This window comes from Micromys minutus (assembly GCF_963924665.1).
Source record: "Micromys minutus genome assembly, chromosome: 2".
Taxonomy (NCBI): Eukaryota; Metazoa; Chordata; class Mammalia; order Rodentia; family Muridae; genus Micromys; species Micromys minutus.
In genome coordinates, this window is record NC_137971.1 from 80,281,167 (window position 1) to 80,297,350 (window position 16,184).

General features: G+C 39.2%; 2 protein-coding genes across 2 annotated transcripts in view; both read left to right on the forward strand.

Moving 5' to 3' along the window:
* PIK3C2A (phosphatidylinositol-4-phosphate 3-kinase catalytic subunit type 2 alpha) overlaps positions 1-11,267 on the forward strand; it is an 89,602-nt gene extending 78,335 nt beyond the window's left edge. Inside the window, exons 26-34 of the mRNA XM_080911999.1 lie at positions 237-393; positions 1,008-1,117; positions 2,627-2,834; positions 4,118-4,242; positions 5,648-5,765; positions 5,856-5,928; positions 6,517-6,626; positions 6,708-6,833; positions 8,477-11,267. Coding sequence (XP_080768125.1) covers positions 237-393; positions 1,008-1,117; positions 2,627-2,834; positions 4,118-4,242; positions 5,648-5,765; positions 5,856-5,928; positions 6,517-6,626; positions 6,708-6,833; positions 8,477-8,659 — 1,210 coding nt within the window. The 3' untranslated portion in view covers positions 8,660-11,267. The remainder of the gene's footprint in view (positions 1-236; positions 394-1,007; positions 1,118-2,626; positions 2,835-4,117; positions 4,243-5,647; positions 5,766-5,855; positions 5,929-6,516; positions 6,627-6,707; positions 6,834-8,476) is intronic.
* A 2,602-nt stretch (positions 11,268-13,869) lies between these two features.
* Positions 13,870-15,963, forward strand: RPS13 (ribosomal protein S13). The gene is made up of 6 exons (XM_080913629.1): positions 13,870-13,946; positions 14,084-14,132; positions 14,261-14,339; positions 14,814-14,983; positions 15,345-15,445; positions 15,885-15,963. The coding sequence occupies exons 1-6, from the start codon at positions 13,924-13,926 to the stop codon at positions 15,916-15,918; spliced, it is 456 nt and encodes a 151-aa protein (XP_080769755.1). The 5' UTR covers positions 13,870-13,923; the 3' UTR covers positions 15,919-15,963.
* The last annotated feature ends 221 nt before the right edge of the window (positions 15,964-16,184 follow it).

The window sequence follows — 16,184 nt, forward strand, 5'->3', positions numbered from 1 at the left end:
TAGTAGTCACATTTGTGAAACTTTCATATTTAAGTTATATTCCAATGATGAAGTTGCTATGTAATAGTTTTCTTCAAAATGTGAATTTAAGGATTCTGGAAATGCAAAACTGTTTGCTGTTTCCTACTTGAAAATTGCTGTATCTCACATGGCTTCATTTAATAACTTTCAAGAACAGTAGCACCATTTATTTTGTGTGCGTCTGTAAATATGCTCTCTGTGTGTGCTTTCAACAGGGACCGAGCTCCTTTCGTGCTGACCTCTGACATGGCATATGTCATTAATGGAGGTGAAAAGCCCACCATTCGTTTCCAGTTGTTTGTGGACCTCTGCTGTCAAGCCTACAACTTGATAAGAAAGCAAACAAACCTTTTTCTTAACCTTCTCTCACTGGTAACAGTCTTTATAGACATTGAATTGTATATTAGAGCCTCTGTATTTTGATAATTTAAAGAGAATGTTTTATGCTTTTGGAATAAAATTGGCTTTAGTCACAAATGTCAAAATGTTAGTGCAACATTTTTAGATTACTACTGTGAATCCCCAGTGTCTGATTCTACTGACTAGAATAATAAAGTCAGGAAAGTAGTGACCCCAGAGTGGAGAGTGGTAGTGACTGGAGTCTGTAAGGGGCATTCACTGCTCGTCAGTGCATTTCTGTCTCTCGATCTAGTATGTTCAGGTGACAAACATTCACTAAGCTGTATACTCAGGATCTCTGTACTTTGTAGAATATAAAACACCTCAGTAAAAAGAACAACAACAACAAAAAGGTGCTATAATTGTGACTAGAATTGTTATAATAAACACAATTCTAGGAGGGAGACTGGGATTTTACATGTTACATTTCATAAATGGACTTTACTTCCAGTAAGTCATTTGACTTACTAACTTTGTTTCTCATTTGTAAGAGTCATTTAAATGCCCATTAACAAACTCAAGTGTATGTTTTCTTAACTCTAAGTACTGGACCAACAGAAATTTTAACAATTTTTTTCCTCTTACAGATGATTCCTTCAGGATTGCCAGAACTTACAAGTATTCAGGATTTGAAATATGTTAGAGATGCACTTCAGCCCCAAACTACAGATGCTGAAGCTACTATTTTCTTTACTAGGTACAGCATCTTTAATTGTGTCAAAAAGTCCTTTGTGACAAAAGAGAGGATATAGCTCAGAGGTAGAGTGTTGTTCTCTCCTCTGTACCGTCCTGGTTGTTCCTTCACCAGCACTGAAAGAAAAAGTTACTAAAAGTTTCAGCGGTGTTTTAAAAAATGTTTATTCCTTTCAAAGTATAATCTCTGGTTTTTTAGTACATGATTTCTACTGGATGAATCTTGCTTATAAACATATTTCTAAGAAACACATTTTCCACAGTAATGATAATGTGCTTCTTCTAAGGTTTCTTTCTGAGATGATTTACTTTTTTCAAGATTCTACTGTAATAGTTTCTACAGATACCACAACCCAGCAAGAGATTCTGATACACTAAGGCTGTACATTATTGTTTCGTGACAGTATTTGAAGTGCATGCCAGGGAACGGCTGGCATTTGAATGCCATTGTTGCTTTCGATAAAAACAGATCTTAGCAAACATGTTCCAGTGACCATGTTAACCGAATTCTGTAGTTTTGTCTTCTGGGCAGGGAGCTCACTTTTTCCCCTTCTTCCTTTCAGTAGAGAGGAGGTATGAAGTACTGGCCCAATATTTCCTAATGTCAAGTTTGGCTGAAATGAAGGAAGCTGACTTTTCAGTACTTCCCAGCTTAACCAACCAACTTGAGTGTTTATGGTTTCTATTGTGATTGTTGTCCCCCTGTGCTGTGACTGGGGACCAAACCCGGGGCTGTGTACTTATAAGCATTTTACTACTGAGCTAAACTCTCAGTTTTTTCGGGTTTTGTTCTAGTCGTTGGTTTCCCTAAGTCAAGCAAGTAAAGGACTATCGAACTTAGACCTTAAATGTGTTTCTGAGTCTTGTTGTTCCTTTAGTGACCTAAATATATAATCCTGGCCTTCCTTACAAAGTGCTTCTACAAACTCCACCATCTCAAAACTTCTTTTACTAATTAAGTATGATCATGATTATCTGAGGAAGTCTTGCTATCAAATTATCCAATGTTGCTTAATAGATTTTCTAAAAATGTGAATTAAAATGGTAGTCATCTTTTCAGTAATATATTGATCATATTCTAGTTCTATAACTCTTTGGTCTTTGACTCTATAGGGTTCAAGAAATTCAAATATTATTTCTTTATTTTGGAGTAAGATACATTTTAACAGATTTTCTTTGGCCTACAGAAAAAGAGAATCCTTGGCAGAGGAAAAAAAACCTACTTAATACTTTACTTTTTAAGAACATTTTTATTATTTCCTCTGTGTGTGGTGTCTGCTGCCTACTTATAAAGCAGGCAGAGGATAATATTGTATAGGGAGTTAGTTCTCTCCTTCTACTATGTGGATCCTGCAGATTAGACTTAGATCACCAGGCTTGGTGGCAAATACCCTAACCTGCTGTGCCATTCCCAGAGCCTGCTTTTAATATTTTAAAAAGAAGTCGTTTTAGCTTAAATTTAGAATATGTTCTATGAAAATTTTCTGTTAACAAGTTTTTGATTCTTTTGTAGGCTGATTGAGTCAAGTTTGGGAAGCATTGCCACAAAGTTTAATTTCTTCATTCATAACCTTGCTCAGCTACGGTTTTCTGGCCTTCCTTCTAATGATGAGCCCATCCTTTCATTCTCACCAAAAACGTTCTCCTTTAGACAAGACGGCCGGATCAAGGAAGTTTCTGTTTTCACATATCATAAGAAATATAACCCAGATAAGCACTATGTAAGTTTATTCAGTTGTAGATTGTGTGTGAGTTTCTGTTGTCCTTTGTTCGTTTGTCACTGGCTGCTTGAGGTTCTAAGCATTGGTTCTCTTTGTACTTGCTGCTTCCCTGAATGGTCCAAAAATAAGTAAATGTACTTAAACAGTATGATTTTGATTTTTTTTTTTTTTTTGTACTGTTAAGTTTACTTAAAAATCACAAGAACCAAAATATATTCTTTTGGTGCCAAAGTATTGTTTTCTTGTTCCTTCCATTTTGTTTTAAAGGTAAATTTTGCTTTCTATAACAGATTTAACAGTACAATTCATAGTACAAGTCAAATAGAGCCTGGTTGTGCACATTTTAATCCCAGTACTCAGGAAGCATATCTCTGTGCTTGAGGCTAACCTGATCTACATACCTAGTTCCAGGACAACCAGGGCTGCTTAGAGAGAGCTTGTCTCAAATCAACCAACCAACCAAAGGAACAAAAAAATGTCTAAAGCGCTCATTTCACCTTTTTTTTTTTTTTTAAGATTTGTTTATTTTATGTATATGAGTACACCGTAGCTGTTTTCAGACACACCAGAAGAGGGCGTCAGATTCTATTACAGATGATTGTGAGCCACCATGTGGTTGCTGAAAATTGAACTCAGGTCCTCTGGAAGAGCAGTCGGTGCTCTTAACCAGTGAGCCATCTCTCCAGCCCTCATTCTGCCTTTCAATACAGTATTTTCCTATTTTTTGTATTAAACTCAGGGCTTTAACAGTTACATAGCATTCATTAAATATACACAAAGCTTGTTTTTTGATTTTGTTTTTCTGTGACTGGGTCTTACTATATAGCACTGGCAGCCATGGAATTCTGCACAGACCAGGGTAGCCTTAAACTCACAGAGTCACCTTTGTCTGACTCCCAAGTGCTGGGATAAAAGGCTTGTGCTAACATGCCTTGCCAAACCTTCCTTTGAAACAAACACAGGATTTGTATCTTTTCCCCCCACTCTTTGAGGCTGTTATTATTGACCCTTGCGCAGGGTTCCCCTTTCATTTCATGCAGAGTTTCTCATCCCGGTTTCTCAGGAGTGGTCGCTGTAAGCTCTGCCACTGAGCTGCACCTCTCCTCTTCATGCTAATTCTCAGGATGCAGTGATGTGTGCTGCAAACACAGTGAACTCTTATTCACTGTGGCCTAATAGTGACATATAGCACCAAGATTACAAGCACTTGCACTGTAAATTTTTATATCAGGAAAGGAAATTTTCTTATAGTGTAATGTGTCTATTGTGTGATTTCTTTTCAGATTTATGTCGTTCGAATTCTGAGAGAAGGACACCTTGAACCATCATTTGTATTCCGGACATTTGATGAGTTTCAGGAACTTCACAATAAACTCAGTATTATTTTCCCACTTTGGAAATTACCTGGGTATGTTCCTATTCTTGCAGAAATTCATACTTATTTTCCTATGTAGGGACAATTTATTTTTACATGTAGATGAGAAACTGGTTAGCATTTAGTTCCAATTAAAAAAAATAAGTATCTTAACCAGGACTGATGGTAGATAAAGAGCTAGAATTTTATGTTGAATGAACATGTGACTAAAATCTTAAAGTTAGGCCTGGTGACACATGTATACAGGAAGCAGAGGCAAGAGGACACTAAAGACTTTGGGTTTTTTTGGGGTTTTTTTGCTTTAAATTGTGTATGTGTTTGTGTGTTTGCCACATTGTTGCCTGCAGAGGCATTGGACCCCCTGGAACTGGAGTTACAGTAGCCCTTGTGAGCTGACCAGTGTGGGAGCTGGAACTAAACTCTGCAGGAGCAACACTGTTCTTCACTGCTGAGCCATCTTTCTTGCCCCTAGTGCTTAGCTTTTTATCTGACTCCTTTTGTAAAACCTTATATTTACTGTAGCTTAATGACCAGTAGTTTTCCTTTGCCACATTCTTCTCATACAAGATTTCAAAAATGAGGCGAAATGGGTGTCAAAGTCTGTCATTGCTCTATGTGGATCTCTGTGAGTTCAAGGACAGCCAAGAATACACAGTAAGACCTTGTCTCAAAAGATACACAAAGTTTGGCTTAGGTGGTAGTGGTGGCACACAGCTTTAACCCCAGCACTTGGAAGACTAGAGAAACAGACTGATCTCTTTAAGTTTGAGGCCAGCTTGGTCTTGGTCTACAGAGAATGTTCCAGGAGAAGCCCTGTCTTGAAAAACAATACATACACAACCAAACACACACACACACACATATTAGTCTTTACACTCATTTTTCTTTTTTACCATCACCAAAATAAGAGTTGAGATGATGGTTTTGGCACCTGATTTAGGGCCTATGTCATTGTTTGTGAATCTTGTTTTATGATTATTGAGTCGTGATTATTTTAGAGATCAAATCAGGTAAAATATTTGTAAAATATTTGATTAAAGCTGAGACCAAATAACAGAAAATTAATAACAAAAACCAGGAAACTAGTAAAACATGCATCTTTCTCCTCCCCCTTCTCCCCAGGGGTTGTTGAGATATGGTCTCTTATAGCCACAGTTTGCCTGCAGCTTACTGACTTCCAACTCCTGATCTGTTTATCTCTACCTTCCAAGTGGTCCTAGGATTACAGGCATGTGCCACCGTGCCCAGCTAACATGCATCCTGATGCCAAGGCTTAGATAAAGGAAATGAGTAAATGAAAGCAGCTTACCCCAGTGCTTTGAGTCATACGGGCAAAAACGTAGCAAAGTGTACTTTAAAGTAAGCGCTGTTCATGAATCTACAAATACTTTCTGATGAAATAACTTAAATCCTGTTTGTTTTTGTTTTTATTTTGTAGCTTTCCTAATAGGATGGTTCTGGGAAGAACACACATAAAAGATGTAGCAGCCAAGAGGAAAATTGAATTAAACAGTTATTTACAGAGTTTGATGAATGCATCAACAGATGTAGCAGAGGTGACTTCCAATCTAAGAAGTAAATAACATAAGTCTATCTTGATGTTATGTAATAGTTAACTAATGAGCCTTTTTTCTCTTCAATCTTAGTGTGATCTTGTTTGTACTTTTTTCCACCCCTTACTTCGAGATGAGAAAGCCGAAGGAATAGCTAAGTCTGCAGGTGAGATTATACTTTTTCCTCCTGGTTGATACTGCATGACTTTTGTGATGGGGTGGAGGTGGATGTGTGTAAGTACATGTGTGTGTAGGCCAGAAATCAGCTTTGGGTGTCAGTCTTCAGGTGTCTACCTTGGGTTTTTTTGTTTTGTTTTGTTTTTTAAGATTTTAGGTGCATGAGTGTTTTGCCTGGATGCATACATGTGTATTATATACATGCCTACAGAGGTTAGAAGAGGGAATTGTGTCTCCTGGAACTAGAATTATGGGTGGTTGTAAGCCATTATGGAGTGCTGGGAATAGAACCCAGGTTTTCTGTAAGGGCAATAAAACAAACTCTCTGTCTCTGACTGCCTCCCTCCCTTCCTTCCTCTCTTTCCCGAGAAGTCTTTCAAAGCCAGTCTATTTCTGGAAAAACTTAGCATTCCTAATAATTATCATGTGATTACCAAACAAAGTACAGATTAGTGGCATATGAGATTACTTTTCCTGTCTGCTTCCTCTCACCTTGCCCTTATGCAGCAATTCTTTCGCTGAAGTGTGAGTCGTTTCAGGCACATTGAGATAAAGAAGAAAGTATTTCTGTTTTCAGGTGCAGGTCCCTTCAGCCCTACTCTGGGCCAAATAGGAGGAGCAGTGAAGTTATCTGTTTCTTACCGAAATGGCACCCTCTTCATCATGGTGATGCACATCAAAGATCTTGTGAGTGGTGACAAATGACTGTAGAGTAAATTTGTCACTCAGTAGGAAGCACTACTATTAAGAGACTGCTTTTCTTTATAGGTGACTGAAGATGGGGCTGACCCAAATCCATATGTCAAAACATACCTGCTTCCAGATACCCACAAAACATCAAAACGTAAAACCAAAACTTCACGTAAAACTAGGAACCCAACATTCAATGAAATGGTAAGCTAAGCTTCGTTTCTAAAAATTTCCAAGAGTAGTTGTTTTGAGATTCTAATGTCTTTATTTCTGAGGGTTTACTTATTTTTATGTGTATTACTGTTTTTCTACCATGTATGTAAGTGCAGTGTATATTCATGGAACCCACAGAGGCCAGAAGAGGGTGCTGGTTTCTCTGGAACTGAAGTTATATATATTCCATACAGATGTAAACTGCCATGTAGGTGATGAGAATTGAACCCAGGTTCTCCTCAAGAGTAGCCTATGTTTTTAACTGCTGAACCATCTCTCAGGCCCTTCCTTGAATGTTTTTCTCTCAGTAATCCTCTTAAACAATGATTCAGCTGAACAATAGTAAGTATAATTGTTGCTGAGATACTCATGACCAACTAACAGATCAGTAATTAGTTAAACTAGTTAAAACCTGCTAAAATTCTCCCATCTTGCTCCCTTAACTATTTTTTAGGTACACATATTATTTATGTATCTTAACATTTCATCCACATAAAAATTGTCTGGTCAGAGATTGGAAGACAACGTGAATTTTTATCAAGATTATAGCCAAGCATTGGAGTAAAGAAATGGCTTAAGACTTACAAGCACTTATTCTTTCAGAGGACCCGAGTTCAGTCCCCAGCACCTACGTCAGTGCACTTAAAACTGCCTCTGATCCCATCTTCTGGCTTCTGGCTTCCTCAGGCACCTACACATGTATGAATGAATAAAATTTGAAGAGGAAAAAGCCAGATGGGGTGGTAAATTCCTGTACTCCTAGCTCGTTAGAGGGTTGATGCAGGAAGATTGTAATTTAAATTTAAGGTCAGCCTGGGCTGTTTATATAGAAGAGACTCTCTCTCTCTCTCTCTCTCTCTCTCTCTCTCTCTCCCCCCCCCCCACCCCAGATGCCTATCTATAGAGGATCACTTACCTTTAAAAATACATGCAGTGTTTACCAAACAACACTTGGTGTTAGTCTTGTAAAATAGCAGTGGGTTTTTAGTGGGTTTTCTACTCGTTAGTCCACAGTTGATGTGCACTGTGAAGACAGTGAGATGCAGGCAAGTGTGTGGCTGCTCTAGTCAGACAGTGAACTGTCTCAGAGGCCATTGTGTAGCTCTGTAGAAAAGGGCCTGAGTGCTGTGATGAAGATGTGAAGTAGCAGCAGCTCTGAGCACTGCAGATGTGCTGCAGACTGCACTGTCACTGTGCGTTTGCATCTCATGTAGCACTTAAAGAACAAAAGGAACAATGAAATTTTAACCCGCTTTTACAAAATAACTAAAATTATATTATCCAACTTGCTTTCCTTTCCTCTTTTTCCTCCAGCAGTTAGAGCACCTTAAGGTTCACCAGGTGATCTCTTTCCCCTCCCATCACTTCCATCTCACAGAAACCACGTCTGAAAATTTTGGGTTTGTTTTGTTTTTGACAGTGACTGGTCCTGCTTTATTCGGTCTCTGGGTTAACACTGACAGGAATGACAGTTCAATCAAGACTCCAGAGGTTAAAACCGTGCTTCTGGTGCACTGAGACAGTCCCTGCTGCTGTAGCCAGGGCCATTCACTGGATCTTTCTGACTGATTGCTTACATTTTGTTGAAAAGTTTCCAAGAAACTAAACCTTATTCTTCCCCCTCCCCCCTCTAGCTTGTATATAGTGGATACAGCAAAGAAACTCTGAGGCAGAGAGAACTTCAACTGAGTGTACTCAGTGCAGAATCTCTGCGGGAGAATTTCTTCTTGGGTGGAATAACCCTGCCACTGAAAGATTTCAACTTGAGCAAAGAGACAGTTAAGTGGTATCAGCTGACTGCAGCAACATACCTATAAACCTCCGACTTCTGAGCTTCGGAATCAAGGAGTTATAAATGTATGCACATGTGTGTATGCACTCTCATACACACACCTTGGGAACTTTGTATAATTTCATACTTGGACAGAAATTATAAACTTAACATTTTGGACCAACTGTCACATAACTAACTTTTATAGATTTTTGGGAAGCCATTGCTGTTTCAGAGTCATTTTGTTGAATGCTACCAATTCCAAACTTAATGCATACTAAGTCCTGAAAAAGACTTTGACATAATACTGTGTCATTTCGGCAACCTTGTCTGTACTCTTCCTACACAGACACAGCACATTGTTTTTTGTTATGCACCTCACAGCCTTTACCACTGTGTATGTTCACAGACACCAAAGGAAAAATGCAGCTGCTACTCAACAGGCTGAAAAGCAAAGCACAAGTAGTCAGAATGCTAAGAACTACTAAGTAGTTTATAGAAGTAGAAAAACAATACTATTTTTATTCCTTGTTAAAGCCTTTTCAGAGTAAGTGCCAATCACTGAAGTTGTAAATAATGGTGCCTTACTAACTGTATGCTTCACTGGCACTTCATTTCTGATTAGAGAGCTTCACCTTACTGAGGACAAAATATCATGTACATTACTAATGGTTTCCCCACAGAAATACTATTTTCTCTACTTCTGATTGTGACTTTGTTATTTTCACTATTAAGCTATTTGATTTAATGTTTATTGCCCAGTAATTGAATGAGATTCCTTGATATGGTTGTATTCTAAATTCTATCATTCCATTATCATTTTCAAGGGTGTGAACTGAAGGAGTTTCATTTCCATGTATCTATACTTTACTCCCTCATTAAACAAATGGAAATTGTTCAGCCTTATGCCCATTTTTGTTTGGTAAGATGTCAGGCAGCATAAGGAGTTAGGGTCCTTGCTGAATTTTAATTTAGACATTTATGGAAGGTGTTGTGTAAACTGTCCTGTATTTGTAAACATTGTACATTCACATGAAAGAATTATTTTTTGTAATACAATGAAATTCAGAATTTCAAGAGAGAGGTTTGAAGTTATTACAGAGTAGCCATTAAGGATTCATTTTTATTTCCCATTTCAGACATAATTTTGTTTAGTTTTGGAAGACATGTATATATAATAAATTTCTTGGTTAGAAGTTCATACATTTTTAGAACAGTAATAGAGATATAGCAAATTTGGTAGTTAAGAGAAAACTGACAAACTACATAATGAAGGGTATCATAAGAAGACAATCTGATTCAGTTTGCCAGAATAAAGTTTTTATGAAGTGTACAAGGTGATTAACAGAAATGATGCTTACATAGTTAAATTATTGGAATGCAGTTTTAAAAATCAAAACTTGAAACATTTGGTGCCTAACACTATGGTCCACTTGTAGGGAAACCTATATGAGTATGGTATGTGAATTTTTTTATCAAGTGTGTTGTCTACTTGATAATTAAAATGAAGATCAAAACACCATTGTTTGCTTTTTCCACAATTAACGTTTCCTTAAATTGTTTTGCAGATGTATAGCACTAGAACTTTTTTTCTTTTGAGAGCTAATTTCATTCCACAAGTCACTTAGCTACTTAAAAAAAAAAAATGAAAAAAAAAATACTGTTTGTAAAAGGTGGTCATTGACTGAACAGCTATGTGATCTGTTACAGTGTATCTTAGCAGAAACAGAATTAGAAAATGTAATGTCACTTTTCAACAACAAGAAATCTGATTAATATCAAAAAGTATATATTATAATTAATACTGTATAGTTAACAAGAATTCAAGAGGTAATATTGTCTCTTAATTTAATTCAATTTGTGCCTTCTTTGGTCATTAGAATACATATATTTTAATTTAAGTTATTCTTTGTAAAATGCTAATCTTCAGCCCATACCAAAAAGCAAAGCAAAACAGCAAAAAAGCAGTGATAGGGAGGACGAAGTAACCTCTTTGCACACACCTGCTGTCAGTTACAATCAGCTGGCTTTCTAAAAGCTTTTTAACAGTTACCTTAAAATAAATCTGAAAAACAAAACTCTAAGAAACAGGCCAAGACACTAATTTTTTGTATATCATATTTATAATTACCTTCATCAAGTAAAAATAATTGCTACACATAAGTCCTGTGCCAGAATTCTTTGTTCTTGCCAGTGCTCTAGGATCCGAAGATGATGGTTCATCCCAAGATCCTGTGTTCTCTGAGGAATCCAGTGAGAACTGGCACCAAGGTTTTTTTTATTACTGTGTTTATGTGAATCAAGTTGTTGAAGCATGTGTATCTTTTCAAATTAAAGTTGTATATAAAGTTCAAAATCTTGCCTTAAATTGTTTAATTCTAAGACTCATGAATTGTAACTTTTTTTTTAAAAAAATCACTTTTGATAACTCAGATTTTAAAAACACTGAAGCCCTGCTGTTATGATACACATTTACTTACATGCTGTTCACTAGCAATGCAAATATGAAAGAGATTACTGGTGTCGCCTGTAAGAACAAAATGCTTTAATTATATCAGCATAGTGAGTTAAGATGTGTAATATTTTTATTAATACTTGGAATATATTCAGTGAATTGAATGTGACTTCATAACTATACTACAGTTATATTAAAATATTTCTGAAATAAAGGAACTCAGCTGTCATTTCCTTCTTGATTCAGTGTTTTGGTTTCAAACTTTAATATAGTTATTGCATCTTACCTAGGAGCCTATAAAGTTTAATAATCCTAAGTTTGAGTGTGATTCTTTGAAGGTCTGGATATTGTCTGCTACAGACTATCACTTACTGAGATGTGAATCCTGTAGAGATGGTTCCTGGTCTGTGAACGTTCACTTATCCACATTCTAGGCATAGTTCACGGAGCTAAGAAGACTAGCACTCTAACAGTATAAAGACCCTAAGAGGACAATTAAAGCCAAATCTTCATGATGGCCACTATCCTCTGGCTCCCAAACATCTTCAGAGAGATGGCTTGTCCTTTGAATTAACTGAGTTCTTACCTGAGCACCAGGCTGTTTGGGGGTGTTAGAGTTCAATCTGTTGAATATAGGGCTAGAGAGATGGCTCAGTAGCCACAATGACTTTCTGCTGTTGTAGAGGACTAGAGTTTGGTTCCCATATAAAGGTACAAGTGCTTATTTCTCTAGCTCTTGGGGATCCAGTATTATCTTCTGGCCTCTGTAGACACTGCACTCAGCTGGCACAGCCATATATACAAATAACAAAAAACACAGAGAGTGGGCAGATTGCTAGAGAGATGGCTGAGGGGTTAAGAGCACTTACTGGTCTTGTAGAGGACTTGGGTTCAGTTTCAAACACCCATGTAGCAATTTAAGGATTTTCTGAATCTCAATTCCAAAGTATTTGATACCCTCTTCTGGCCTCCAGGGGTACTGCAGGTACTGTGACTCAAAGGCATACATACATACATCCATACACACACACTCTCATACACATCTTTAAAAGTCTATTTTCTTCCAGGTAAACATGTTACTGTGTATAGGATCAGAAATCTGCCTGAAATGAATAGAAATGAGGGCAAAGTGGTAGGACATGAGGCCAGGGACTTGGGTTTATTTCAAATACATTTGAGAAAATAAAGAGGGCCCCCGAGATGGCCCAGTAGCCAAAAGTGCTCACTGTGCATTGACAACCCTAGTTTGATATGCAAAGCTAAGTAAAGGTGAAAAGCCCCTAGGAGGTTATCCTCTTACCCCATACTCACACATTAAAAGTCTTTAAAAAGAGATTCACAAAGCAATGCATTTTTCTGACCACTAGGTGGACAATGGATTGTATACGGAATGGGACACCACTTAAGCTGTCTGAGAGATGAGTAAGATAGGGGTACCTGTGGAAACAATGAAGTATTTGTATGATACATTTCTGTGGTAAGAGTGTTGGAGTGAGTCCTGGAAGTGAAAAAGAATAATGAACACTGAATTTGTATTTGGACAAATGTGTTAAAGTGAAATGAAAGATTCTCACTTAGGGAGAATTGCAAATTGAAGCCAAGCTTGATGTACAGATCTGGGCTGAAAGTATGAATCTGGTTAATCAATCAACTACAATTTATACCAGGAAAAAAATACCACATAATTTGGTTCAAGTTCCCAATATTTTGGGAAATGTTATTTAAGTAGTGATGGGTTTTAAAACAAAAGGGGGGGGGGGGGGGCTGGGGAGATGGATCAGTGGCTAAGCACATTGACTGCACTTCCAGAGGTCCTGAGTTCAAATCCCGTCAACCACATGGTGGCTCACAACCATCTGTAAAGGGATCTGATGCTGTCTTCTGGTGTGTCTGAAGACAGCTATAGTGTACTTATATATAATAAATAATTTTTTAAAAAAGCAGCTGGGCATGATGGCTCAAGCCCCCCCCCCCCCTTTTTTGAAGACAGGCAGAAAGACTTCCGTGTGTTTTAGGACAACTTGGTCTACAAGGCGAGTTCCTGGACCACCAGAGCTACATTGGGAAAACCCTGTCTCAAAACACAACAAATAAGAAAAATGTTTCAGTACTGTTTTAAACTTCTCGCCCATCACTTAGTCCTGTAGATCTGAGTTTTCTTCTTTCTTGGGTCTTTCATGCTTTTGTTGTTTTCTGTTGCTTGCATAACTGTTCTATTCACCCATTCTTGGAACGCACTGTGGTGAACCGGCACTAGGTCATTTTTAAAAGATCAACTCCCGGGATCATCCCTTTCCCCCTCATCTTCTGGACGCTTCTTTGCTAGTTCCCAACTCTTCTCCATCCGGAGCCCGCGGGCCTGCGCTCCGCCCTGTGTAGAACAGGCGCGCAGGCAACGAAGGAGCGATGGGGTGGGGCTTGCAAGCCTAGAGTTAACGATCTAGAGAGAAGGGAAGGCGCGGCCCGCACGGAGGTATTGCGCTCACGCCGTAACGCACAAGTTCGGGCCGCAGGAGGTGGCCTGACGAATCACCCGAACCCGCAGCTTGTCCAAATCCTTCAGCCCAGGACTCGAACCTTCCCTAGGTTCCCTCAGACGCGACTTCTGAATAGATCCGCTCTGGCTCTTAGAGCAGAGACAAGGGCGCAGGGCGTAGCGGCCCAACTAAAGGAGGTGTGACGTCTGGCCGCAATGCCTTCTGGGACACGTAGTCTGGCGGGCTCCAGTGGCCACACCATGTAGCCCCGCCCCCGCGTGAGAGGAAGCGTTGTTGCGTGGCGTCACTTCCTGTGTGGCTTAACTTCCTGTGCCGTTTCCTACCTCGTTCTCTCTTTGCTGCCAGACCTCCGCCATCATGGGTCGCATGCACGCTCCCGGGTGAGCCCGCGGCGCCAAGCTGGGTTGAGGGGTTGGGGCGCAGGGCCGGGAGAGTAGGATGCTGGCTTCAGGTGAAGGGACAGTGGGGCTGCTTGGAGTGTGGGCCGCCGCTTTACTCTCTATACTTCTGTTCTCAGGAAGGGCCTGTCCCAGTCGGCGCTGCCTTACCGCCGTAGCGTCCCCACGGTGAGTAGAAGAGGCTGAGGGTTGGAGGGCGGCGTGGGAAGCGATCTGTGCTCGTGAGGATGGGGCCGGAGGTGGGAGATTGGCGCCGTGCTTTCTCATCCTAAGGCCGATTTCTGTTCCATCTACAGTGGCTGAAGTTGACGTCTGACGACGTGAAGGAACAAATTTACAAGTTGGCCAAGAAAGGCCTGACTCCCTCTCAGATAGGTGTGTTGATGTAATCTCTTCTTTCTGCTCTCGTGTGATCTGGAAAAATCAAAATATCTAGTCCATGGCTGAATAAGGACCGTCTGGAATTGAGTTACATCTGACTTGACTCTAAACTGACTTTGTATACATGGGAAACAACTTGTTTCTATTACCATGAAGTCATTTGAGGTTTAAAAGTAATAACATGCAGCTTTAAAAATTGGTACAAAGAAATGTTAAGCTGCTTTTAGTTACCACTAAATATAAAGGTAGAAATCATTGGTTCCTTTGGTCAGATGTGTTCTGGCAGGCTCACTGTGATGATAGTGTTCCAACATTCGCAGTTTCCACCAGAAGGACCTTCCATGTTGGGTAGACCTTCCTTGGATGTCTGAGTGAGCTGGAAATTTGGAGAGTTTTGCTGTTAGGAATTTATCACATGCTCAGGATTTTGTCTGTACATGTGTTGAAAATACACATTTCTCTTTTCAGGTGTGATCCTGAGGGACTCACATGGTGTGGCACAGGTCCGTTTTGTGACTGGAAATAAGATCTTGAGAATCCTTAAGTCCAAAGGCCTTGCTCCCGATCTCCCTGAGGATCTCTACCATTTGATTAAGAAAGCAGTTGCTGTCCGAAAGCACCTCGAAAGGAACAGAAAGGTGAGCAAGACCTTAACCCTGGTATTGTGTAGACACTTGTGCTGGTCTTCAGAGGGTACCATGCATTTAAGTTGAGTCCTCTCAGGTGATTCTGGGTACTGACTAGTGTAGTCACTATGGTAGTTTCCTTGAAATAGGTTGATTTTTAGCTCCCTTAAACATTATATCCAGTTGGTCCCAGATGCCAGGGCTCTTTAAGGGGCTTAAGGTTAAATTGCCTCTGTGGGTTTGGTGATGCATGCCCTTAATCTTGAGTTTGAGACCAGCCTGGTCTAGCAGGTTGCAAGACAACCAAGGCTATATATAAGAAACCCTGCCCCGTGGGACTTAACCGTAGAAAGTATATATCTCTTATTTTTAGGATAAGGATGCTAAATTCCGCCTGATTCTGATAGAGAGCAGAATTCACCGGTTGGCTCGCTACTATAAGACTAAGCGGGTGCTTCCACCCAACTGGAAATAGTAAGTATATAGTTCTTTGTTGGCAAATTAGCTAGATAGTAAATAATGGGTGTTGATGGGCTTTGTATTTTATTTTATTATTATTTTTTTCATGTTTGCTTCTAAAAGCAAAAAAAGGGTCATAGCAGACTCTGGTTAAAGCATGAATGTACACTACAACCTTTTTGTTAGTTTCATGAATTGCTCCCTATGATGGTCATATAAACAAATAGTTTATGCCAGATCGGTATTTCCTCATTCTGGCCAGTTTGACTTGGCCTTAGATGTCTGGGTATTGCCATTCATCCTTATGTTTAAATCTATGAACTTTTGGGTTCTTTCTTGCTCATTTTGGTGCGTTTGGTTATTATGGTTATTTAGGGATAGCACTAGTAACAACAGTTCGGTGAATCATGAAGTCCCAATTCTAATTCAGTTTCTCTCCTTTTTTTTTTTCCAGCGAGTCATCTACAGCCTCTGCTCTAGTGGCATAAATGCTGTTGTGTACACAAGCAATAAAATCACTTTGAGTAAATTTATGTTTTGTGTTTCTCAGCATGTGGTGATGGGGAACTGTTTTGGCAGAAAGCTAGCTAGCATCTGTTTTAGTTGGTTTTAAACTACTAGTCCAGCTAGTGTAAAGGCTGGTGGGTTGTTGCTGTCAACATGTAGAACTGTAAAACAATAGGAAGTGGGGTGTGTTCTATTGTGAAAGTTAAAGTCCTCTTATAGTCATGTTTAAAATGTGTGAGACCTTAAC

What these genes read in the sequence shown, in the direction of transcription:
- RPS13 (XM_080913629.1), top strand. Translation starts at nt 13,924, where the DNA reads ATGGGTCGCATGCACGCTCCCGG. An exon ending in GGTCGCATGCACGCTCCCGG is followed by an intron (nt 13,947 to 14,083) that starts GTGAGCCCGCGG and finishes TTCTGTTCTCAG; the next exon opens with GAAGGGCCTGTCCCAGTCGG. An exon ending in CCTGACTCCCTCTCAGATAG is followed by an intron (nt 14,340 to 14,813) that starts GTGTGTTGATGT and finishes TTCTCTTTTCAG; the next exon opens with GTGTGATCCTGAGGGACTCA.